At 38.9% G+C, this 11,398-nt stretch overlaps 1 protein-coding gene across 1 annotated transcript in view; it reads right to left on the bottom strand.

Moving 5' to 3' along the window:
* Window positions 1–3,164: 3,164 nt before the first annotated feature.
* The window catches only part of LOC308536249 (RPA-related protein RADX-like), a 55,847-nt gene continuing 47,613 nt past the window's right edge, over window positions 3,165–11,398 (bottom strand). Inside the window, exons 13-14 of the mRNA XM_081115348.1 lie at window positions 7,179–7,346; window positions 3,165–3,370 (exon numbers count right to left, since the gene is read on the bottom strand). Of these exons, the coding sequence (XP_080971474.1) occupies window positions 3,240–3,370; window positions 7,179–7,346 (299 nt within the window). The 3' untranslated portion in view covers window positions 3,165–3,239. The remainder of the gene's footprint in view (window positions 3,371–7,178; window positions 7,347–11,398) is intronic.

The raw sequence follows: 11,398 nt of genomic DNA, 5'->3' as shown, positions 1-11,398 counted from the left end.
CCCCGCGTCCCAGGCCTGATGCCTCTGGCCCAGGCTTCAGGCCTGGGCAGAGGACCCCCATCTCCCCCGGATCACCAGCTCTGCCCTGGCCCAGGTCTGATGCCTCGGCCAGAGGTGTCGACCCCCATCACCCTCCAATCGCCAGATTGACCCCTTGCCCTGGCCTGACGCCTTGGCCAGAGGCATCAGGCCTGGGAAGGGGACCCCCAGACCCCTCTGATTGCTGGCTCTGCCCCCTGCCCAGGCTTGATGTCTCTGGTCCAGGCTTCAGGACTGGGCAGGGGACCCCCATCTCCCCCCGATCATCGGCTCTGCCCTTGCCCAGGCCTGACACTTCAGCCAGAGGCATCAACCCCCATCACCCTCCGATTGCTGGATTGGCCCCTTGCCCAGGCCTGACGCCTCCACCAGAGGTGTCAGGCCTGGGCAGGGGACACCCATCTCCCCCCGATCACCGGCTTCTGGGGACAGCCTGCAGCCCGGGATGGCAGCTCACACTGGCGGCTGCGCTGTCCCGCCCTGCCTGCAGTATGCAAATTAGCCACCATCTTTGTTGGCGGTTAATTTGCATATCATGCTGATTATCCAATGGGAGGTGTAGTGAAGGTACAGTCAATTACCATGTTTGTCTATTATTAGGTAGGATACTAGAGGCCTGGTGCATTAAATTCATGCACGGGTAGGGTCCCTAGGCCTGGCCAGAGATCAGAGCTGATTGGGGCCTTCTGGCTGCCAGCTGGGCCTCCCTTCCTCAGCTGCCGGCCACCAGCCAGTGCCTTCCTTCATTCCATGCTGCCCCCTTGGTGGTCAGCGCATGTCATAGCAAGTGATAGAACGCCTGGTCTCCCAGTCTAACTCCCAAGGGGACACTTTACATATTATCCTTTTATATATAGAGATGACTTTACTCAAATGTAATCTCAAATAAGTGGAATCATAATATAGTCCCCAAATCTTCTTTTATTTATTAATTTTAAATCTTTTTTCCTACAATTACTTTACTGAAAACAGTTTCATACTGAAATAAGCAGGACTAATACATATTTTACCTCCCATTAATTTACCTGCAAATTCTTGGGTAGCAATGCTTAAAAGAGAAATAAAGAAAGAAAATGTAACTGAAAAGGTAACTAGTGAAATAGCAACCAGCTCAATTATAAACCATGTAAATAACTTAATAATAATATAATTGGTTATAATCTATAGTCCATATTACCACATGGTTTCTAGCTAAAAACATCAAATGTTATTAGTATCGCCAAATAAGGGTTTCAAATTTCTTAAAATCTCTCTTTTTTTTTTAAATGAATGCAATATATTTCCAACAAAGACATAAGAATGGCAGAGAGAACATGCGCTAATGTTCTTCTTTCAATAGCTTACCAAAGGATTTCAATGTGCATATCTCATGTGCCATATAAAATTAGAAACCTCAGTAAGAGACTGTGGTCCCTGGTAGACTATGAAATATTTCATAATTTACTCATTGCCTTGTTAATATGAATGTGATGTCACAGTAGTATATTTGTGTTGACTTTGGAATTAATGAACACATTGACACTTGAAGATAAGTTCTTCTGTGGGTAGTTTGCTATTCTTCTTAGGAAACTGCCACAGTAGTGATCTAATTTTGCAACATCCAGAAATAATTACACATACGTTTAACTCCAAATTTGGATAGAAATATCAATAGAACATAACATAAACTGCCAGGGAATTTGCCTTTAAAAATTCTAAATTTAAAAAAGTTCATATATCTCATTCAATATGACAACAGAAATTATACCTGTTAAAATGTGTGGTTTTGAAATCTTAGCCTGAGGTTTTAGTCAATAACTTCTGAAGTATTATTTTCCCCTTCCCCAACATTTATGTGGCACTAAAATTGATTTGCCTTATAAAGTTTATGATAACTAAAAACAAAAACCCAGCTTTTGTTTGATAAAATAACAATCTTCAACCCATATGTAAGAATCATTTTGGCTTATTCAGTAAGTACATATAAGTCTCTCATGGCCAAAAATATATATGAAAGAAAGAAATTAAATCCATTCAAAATAAGACAGGTGACCAAAAAAGTTATTGCTTTTTAAATTCTTTAATAACACACTCAGAATTTTACCATGAGGAGGATTCACAATTCTAATTAACATTTAAACACAATTATAAAAACAAAAGACCAAACACATTTATGGACAAACTGCAGCATCTGTCTTTAGGTTCATACGCTGCCAAATACATTTTAAATGTATAGCATATGAAGTTACAGACCAATAAGGCTAGAAGGAAACCCCAAAAATTAATAGCTTAACTATAATCAAATTCATCTTGATACAGAGTAATTTTTAACTCATGTGTTGGTCATAGATACACATAGATGTCAACCATAGGGCCTTGTAAATGTGGAAGGCCATTTACATTTAAAATGAAGTATAATAGACAACCAGAATAAAATCAATTTCCTTAGTTACCGTTTTCATAGTTTGAATATGAGCACCTAAAATGTTAATATGAGATAAAAATTTCACTATTTAAGCTCACATTACATGTACCCAAATTACAACTGAATACAGCAAAAATTTAGATACACAGTAGCCTCTGGTTTTAAAATAACAGACTGGTGAAAACATTTAGAAATTCAGATGATATGAAGTCACAATAGGGAGTGGAAAACCTTAAGACAATTTAATTCATTCACATTGCACAGCTGACTAAACTAAAGAATGGGGCAAGGAGACCATAACAATTGTTGTGCGCTTTTGAAAATGACAGAAACTACCTTAGTTGTAAGAAATGCAGATTGACCATTTTAGAAGCATTTAATCTTCAAATTAGCAACTCAAAACTTGCCATTATAGGTGAATAAAAGTTGCAGGATGTCAAATGTCTATGTAGTTACTCTTCTGAAGTCAAGATGCCCTATGCTGAGGCTTTAGAACAAATTTACACTTCACAAATAAGACAGTGAACATAAATTATTAAAAGTCAAGATAATAGTCATATCGAAGTAAGGTAAATTTTCTTGATACACAAAAATTTTTCTAATGACTGGTTCAGTAATGAACTTAAAATGAAGTCTGTTAACTCCAAATACAAGACTAACATTAAACTACTTAATAACTTGGGAGCTTATGTAATATTCTTGCAGAAAAACAGTTATCAAAATTACCAACAAAATGATAGACTATAATTAATGCATTGCCTTATTTAACAATCTGTAATAATTCCATTTGCTAATTTTAAGGAGCATTATCTGGTCTATAAATTTTATGTAAACAGACTTCTACATTGTTGTTACCCAAATTACAGATATCCAAGATACAGATGACATGCACTCTATCCAGTTTAGTTACTGCTTTTATAATATCACCTAAAAATAAAAAGCAGATGGTAAGTATTGTAAAATAATTAAATATTTACTTTTATTTAATATCACATAAACTGATATTTTTTCTTATAATATTAACCCTGTGCTTCATCTTCTTCCTCTTCACTCTAATTCATCACACACATTCATCAAAAGTATGCTGTTATAACTTCCACAGATAACAGTGAATACATCAAACAGATGCTGCCAGTAATGTCAAGATATGGGCTGGTACTTCAAAGCCATATTTAGTTATATTTATTTTTTATTTTTTATACTGGAGCAATGCAAATCTACATATTTTCAAGGCAATAAAAAGAAACTAGTTCATAAAAAATGTTTAAAGAGATGACACCAATGCTATACTATAAGGCACTGCATTACATTATTCTGTACTTATTTTTACCTGTCAGGTTGACCTTTCACTTTGGAAAAATTGGAGGAATGAAAAAGTTTTAAATCAGACAGATCTGAGTTCAAGTCCCAGCTGTTACCCATGCTAGTAAATCTGATTTTCAGTGTAATCATCTTTAAATATAGGAAAATAATATTCACATTGCAAGGTTCTTATTATTAGAGTTAGTCATAACTTATAAAAATGTTCAGGCACAGTGCATGGCACAAAGCTAAAGTGACACATTGTCAATAGGATTTTATATTAATCCTCACCTGAGGATATGTTTTTATTGATTTGAGAGAGGAAGGAAGGGAGAGCGAAACATCAATTGGTTGCCTCTCGCATGCACCCCAAATGGGGATCAAACCTGCAACCTAGGTATATGCTCTGACCAGGAATTGAACCCAAAACCTTTCAGTGTGTGGGATGATGTTCCAACCAACTGAGTCACCTGGCCAGGGCACATTATTAATAATCTTATGTGATGAAAAAGAAAATAAATCACCTCACTTTTGATTACCCTATCACTTTTCTTTTCTAGTGATTTTTGCCCTTCATCTCCCAAATATTAACCAGATATTTTCATGTGACGATGTTAGTGACTGTTGGAAGAATATTGGCACTAGAAACTAGTAGGCAGCTGAGAATTTTGTCTTGATATTCTTCAATAATAACATATACATATAGCAGGAAAAAAGTGACAGAAATGGATATTGTATGAAGTAAGAAAATAAGTGTACGAATATTTAAAGTGCCTATTAGGGCACTAACTAAGGAATCTGGAATTTTTGGAAGTTTAAGGAGCTGCAATGTAAGAAGTAATACTGCAGGTCGACTAATAATCATTTCTAAAATAGACTGTGGGAAAATAAAAACCCCTCGTCACATAAAATTAGCTATTCATGTTCAGTTTACAGTAAGCGTTAATACCAAAAGCTACTTATTCATCAGGCACAGCTCTTAAGACTTGTTTAAAAACAACATACACTCAAGAGTTTCATCAGCATAGAAAGACCATAGATAATAAAGGCTTTCTTAAAATATAACTTAAATGTAATATCCTTATAAGCTCAATGAAACCTTCTAAAAACTTTACCACATGCTTAGGAAATAGAAATAACAAAAAAAAAGTGAATAAGGCAATCATGGACACATAATTTTATAGGTATATATAAATAATTTTGGTATATAGAAATAAGTTTGGCATTATGTAGTAGCCTAAACAGTTGGTTGAAGAGTTTCACTACTGGGATTACATATACTCCTAGCACTCCTCAAGGAGTTTATTGCATAGCACTTGAATAACTAAATGTTTATAAGAGAAAACAATTGTACTATGCTATGCTATGGAGGTATTAAAATTTCAGGCAATTATAAGGTGAAAGAATAAATCAGTGATGGCGAACCTATGACACGTGTGTCAGAGGTGACACGCGAACTCATTTTTTTGGTTGATTTTTCTTTGTTAAATGGCATTTAAATATATAAAATAAATATCAAAAATATAAATCTTTGTTTTACTATGGTTGCAAATACCAAAAAATTTCTATATGTGACACGGCACCAGAGTTAAGTTAGGGTTTTTCAAAATGCTGACACGCCGAGGTCAACAGGTTCGCCATCACTGGGATATATTGTCTCATCTGAGTTAAAAGGAGAGAAGATTAGAAATTTGCACTGCTCCCATGTACATACCACTTAGGTCCAATACTTACATTCAGAATCCTATCTAATAAAGAGGGAATATGCTAACTAACCCTCACACCAATGCAAAGATGGTGGCGCACACAGTCAATAAGGAGGAAATATGCAAATTGACTGCCCCACCCTCAACGATGGCAGTGCCCACAGCCACAACATGGCTGGCAGGGGAGGGCAGTTGTGGGAAATCAGGCCAGTCAGGAGGGGAGGGCAGTTAGGGGCAACCAGGCCAGCAGGGGAGGGCAGATAGGGGCGACTGGGCAGGCAGGGGAGGGAGGGCAGTTGGGGGGGACTAGGCTGGCAGGAGAGAGCAGTTAGGGGCGACCTGGCCTGCAGGGGAGGGAAGTTGGGGGTGACTGGGCCGGCAGGGAAGGGAAGTTGGGGGTGACCGGGCCAGCAGGGGAGGGCAGTTAGGGGCGACTGGGCCGTCAGGGGAGCAGTTAGGCGATCAGGCTGGCAGGGGAGTGGTTAGGGGGTAATCAGGCTGGCAGGCATAAGTGGTTAGGGGCAATCAGGCAGGCAGGCAGGTGAGCAGTTGGGAGCCAGCAGTCCCGGATTGTGAGAGGGATGTCTGACTGCCGGTTTAGGCCCGATTCCACAGGGATCGGGCCTAAACCGGCAGTTGGACATCCCCGAGGGGTCCCAGATTGGAGAGAGTGCAGGCTGGGCTGAGGGACATCCCCTCCCTCAGTGCACAAATTTAGTGCACCAGGCCTCTAGTTGCATTATAAGAGAAAACCCTTGAGTTAAAAAAAAATTTTTTAGAGAGAGAGGAAGAGGGATGGAGAGATGAAAAAATCGACCAGGTGTTCCTGCACACCCCCTACTGGGGATCGAGCCTGAAACCTAGGCATGTGCCCTGACCAGGAATCAAACCAGGGACCTCTTGGTTTATAGGTGGACTCTCAACCACTGAGCAACACCAGCCAGGCTATAAGAGAACACAGTTAATGCTTGCCTGGAATAAAAACCATTAATCCATTCTATTTTGTTTAAAATATATATTTTCACCCTAGCCGGTTTGGCTCAGTGGATAGAGCATTGGCCTACAGACTCAAGGGTCCCAGGTTCGATTCCGGTCAAGGGCATGTACCTTGGTTGCGGGCATATCCCCAGTAGGGAGTGTGCAGGAGGCAGCTGATCGATGTTTCTCTCTCATCGATGTTTCTAACTCTCTATCCCTCTCCCTTTCTCTCTGTAAAAAATCAATAAAATATATTAAAAAAATAAAATATATATTTTCACTTATAAGTCTTGGGGTACATTTATAAAATAATTCTTCAAACTGTATTAAATGTTAAGGCTAAAATATTTATAGCAGGGGTGGGGAACCTTAAACCTTTTTTTCTTCCAAGGACTACTTGGATATTTATAACATCATTTATGGGCCAAACAAAATGATTAACTTAAAAATTATGTTGCTATGAAAAAAGCTCCTAGATTTATTGAATTTCTTGTCCCACCTGTGGTTTCCTTGGCAGGGCCAGACCTAATGATACACCTGGCAGACCAGACGGTCCCCACCTCTGCTTTATGTAAAAACATCTTAAGGTTAGGACTGTTTACAATATTTTTTTTCCTTTTTATTGAACATATTGGGGTGACACTGGCTAACAACACTAGACCGGTTTCAGGTGCACCATTCCACAAAACATGACCATTTACAATACTAATTTTATTTTCTGAATGAAAAGAGCACTGAGACGGTCATACCTGCAAGGGCTCTTGGACGTGGCATCCTCCCAGAATCAGTTACTTCCTGTGGATACACACAGCTGTAATTCATACAGGATAATAATGTGTCTATTTGAGGTGTTTGGATATCTTCTGGACAGTACAGGGGTAGAAATGCAACATCAATTGCTCTCTCGTGGTTCAGACCTTTAAAGAAAAATTACACTTTATTAAAGGTTAGTGGGTTAGTATATGGTGCTAATGAGGCCAAGTTGCTGATTTGATCCTAATATATGCCAAATAGCTTCACACCTATAAAAGACAGTTTGAGCCCTGGCTGGTGTGCTCAGTGGTTGGGGCATTGGTCCACACACTGAAGGGTTGAGGGTTTGATTCCCAGTCAAGGGCATGTGCTTGGGTTGCAGGTTCATTTCCCAGCCCGGGTCTGGGCATGTGTGGGAGGCAGCCAATTGATGTGCGATGTGTCTCTCACATTGATGATCTCTATTTCTCTTTCTCTCTCTCTCTCTCTCTCTCTCTCTCTCTCTCTCTCTCTCCCTTCCCTCCGTCCATCCTCTCTCCTCCCTCCCTCCCTTCCTCATTTCCTTCTCCCTCCCTCCCTCTCGCCCTCCCTCCTTTCCACTCTATCCTCAGGTGAGGATAAAAAAAAGACAGTTTGAAAACTGTGGCCTAAACTCTTAGCTGTGCAAACATTTATGAATACATGTTATTGGTTGAAAGAGGAGACAGTTCAGTGCAGTCTTTCACCACTGCTGGAAAAAAAATTTCAAAAAATTTTCTCTACTGATGAAAGGTTGAAGGTTAAAATCTTAATACGCAGAGAACAGCCTCGTCACATAAATGAAACTTGTATAGTGCTTTCTTCATCATTCATAAGAAAACTATTGGTTCTCTCATTGCCATTTGGACTTAAGGATATACTGGTATGGTATGGTATGGTATGGTATGGTATGCACCATAATAACTAGGTCCAATCTGTCCTCAAATATATGTGTCAATAACTTACTCTTAGGGCTATAAGAGGCTGCAGTAGAAAAGAGGCTATAGGGGACCAACCAAACTGAATCCTGACCTACTACTGTCATCTTTTTACATGGGTCAATGTCAGTTAGGGTGGACAAAAGACTCCCTAGAGGCAAGGGTCTGAGCTGGGTACTAAAGGATGAATAGCTTTTAAGTAAACAGGAGGGTATTTCAGGCAGGGAATGGAGTAGCCAAAAGTATAGGCCAGAGTAAGGAGCCCATTGTGGCTGAAGCAAGGGTAAACACACAGAACAAAACTATATGAATTCTATCTAGTTACCCAAACCAGAAACCTGGGAGCTATCCGTAACTCCTCCCTTTCATTCTTCCATGATATGTGTCACAGGGTCCTATAGATTCTATGACCTTAATATCTCTCCTATTCATCCTTACAGAGATTCTTAACTATTTAGCATGATCCAATGATGTGTAAACAAAGTCCTTCCTGTTGAGTTGTGAACTAATCTAGAAATTCAAATCCATTATTTGCTTTTTATGGGCAAATGACACAAAATTCCATAGCTTTAAGGTAACATACGACTAAGGGCTAAAGATTTGTAGGGAATTACTAAAATTTGGTTTTCATAAACTAAAATAGCCATGATATCTAGAATTTACTGAGGATTCCAACTCAGTATTACAACAAGTATAGCTACCTCATGAAACTTAGCAATGCTGCAAAACCCTTGTAAATGTGCACATTCGGGTGTCTTATTTCCTTGACGCTAAGATTAAATTTAACTCTCAGATATAACTCTCATCAATTTAATAAGTATTTTATTTTACTTATTTATTTTCTTAAATATATTTTTATTGATTTCAGAGAGGAAGGGAGAGGGAGAGAGAGATAGAAACATCAATGATGAGAGGAAATCATTGATTGGCTGCCTTCTGCACACTCCCTACTGGGGATCGAGCCTGCAACCAGGGCATGGGCCCTTGACCAGAATCGAACCTGGGACCCTTCAGTCCACAGGCTGATGCTCTGTCCACTGAGCCAAACCACCTGGGGCTAATACGTATTTTAAATAAAAAGTAAACACTGCATTCAATGCTTCCATTGACCATAAAATGCAGTCCAACTTGCAAATGTGAAAGAAAATATGCTTTGAAATTGAGAAATATCTGAGATTGGAAATCCTGATATTTTCAGGAAGATAGTTTTATTATCAGCATGTCATTGATACTCCTTTCAGTTAATTCCTAAACTGTAAATGAAAGTGATTTAGATTCTATACTATTAATAATAATAGAGGCTGGTGCACAAAAATTCGTGCACTTGGGGGGGGGGTCCCTCAGCCTGGCCTGCATCCTCTCGCAGTCCAGGACCCCCAGGGGATGTCCACCTGCCAGTTTAGGCCCCCTCCCTGGGGGATCAGGCCTCAGCTGGCAGACAGACATCCCTCTGGCAGCCTGGGAGCCGCAGTCGGACATCCTTAGTGCCGCCAAGGAAGCCGGAGAGGCTCCCGCCACTGTTGCTGTGCTTGCAGCCATCAGCCTGTCAGCCCGGCTTGTGACTGAGTAGAGATCCCCTGTGGGAGCACACTGACCACCAGGGGACAGCTCCTGCATTGAGCATCTGCCCCCTGGTGGTCAGTGCATGTCATAGCCACCTGTCCTTCCCATTTGTTCTGCCTTCAGGGTCAATTAGCATACTATCCTTTTATTATATAGGATTTGTGAGTTCTTTGGTTAAAACTAGAATTCAGAGTTTTGTTAGAGAAATAAATAGGGTTTCTACATATGTTTGTTTTCTCTGTAATAGAAAACTAAGGAAACATAATTTTTATGGCCTGACTTCAACCTAGCCAGAAAGTAGGACTAGAAGATATCCAAATTTCTTTTAACTCTAGCAAAATATCTCACCAGGAAAAAATCCCTTTTTTCCCTTCTTGCCAGAAAGCAGACATAAAATTGATATCAAATTATAGAATTTTGGTTATTTCCAAGTACCTAGAAACACCTATTTTTTCTTTTCTTTTAAATATTCTGTTTTGTTTCATCCATACATGGCTTATTTTTTCCCTGTTAACCACTTTAACTCATTGAAAACAGGCAAGATATAAAACAGTATAGTTATAATATGAATTAAAAGTGGTTGGCAGAATGATAAATTTGCCTTCTTCACATTTGATTCTTGCTTTTATGTGGTGCATAGCAAAAGCCTCAAAGGTTTACAATTACTAGTAAGACAGCGGAGATGTTTAATGAACCAGTACCTTGTTAATAAGAAGAAAAATATTCAAATTATGTGTTTCCAGATGAACTCATTATTTCCATGGTTACTTTTTTGTGATATAAGGGAAATTGTTGCTGTAATATTTGTTTCCTAGATATAAAACTAAGATGGATAAACTTGACCCCAAAAGACGAAGTAATGCAGTCTAGTGAAAAAAAGAATCAGAAATTTATATGTAAGACTCCCTAACAGAGTGAATAGAAATTCACACTTTTCATAGATTATACACATGTATGTACATATTTATGTGTAAGAAGGTAGGGGAAGTGGGAATGGGAGAGAGTAAAGGAGAAAAAAGGAATCTTGATAAAGGTCAAGGTAATTCATTCCAGTAGTCCAGATATAAAAATCTATGAACTGCAGTTTCTTTCAGGCATTAAATTCATTTGCCAATGATTTTTCCTTATTCTTTCATTTTAAGGTAACAAGATCTTTCTTTAAAACACAAATAGAAATAAAATGTTTTCCTTGACTGAGATTAGCTCATGTTGGCTAAAATTTTATAATAGAAATGTTTTTGTGTACATTTTCACTCATTAAAAACAAACTTAAAAATAAATATACAAAAATATATTGGTTCCTTTACAATTTTATAAGTTCTGTAGCTACTTCTCTATTTTCAACAACCTGAGGAAATTACCTTATTTCCCTTATCAGACAGGGGATGTTTATTCAGTAGTTTCTTTCTGTTCAACCTGTGTTACTTGAGAATTTTATTTTCTTCAGGGCTAAACAGACTCCTGTTTATAGGAGCATCTATTGATTACTACCCTTTTCTCTTTAACCTACATTTTACCTTTCGATGGTTCAGATGCTCTGAGTAAGAGACAGAGAATATGGGTAAGAAAGTGGTGCCTAACAGAGAACAGAATCCGTTTTAGAAGTAGTCAGTCTGGGATGAGGAAAGTTCCCTAGGTTCCCAATCTTTTTCCCCCAAATACTTTCCAAAGACTTGCAATGTTTAAGAGCCCACAGT

The sequence above is a fragment of the Myotis nattereri genome (genome assembly GCF_964212035.1).
Source record: "Myotis nattereri genome assembly, chromosome: X".
NCBI lineage: Eukaryota > Metazoa > Chordata > Mammalia > Chiroptera > Vespertilionidae > Myotis > Myotis nattereri.
The sequence above is the reverse complement of the archived record's forward strand: the minus strand, read 5'-3'. Positions and strand labels throughout refer to the sequence as shown.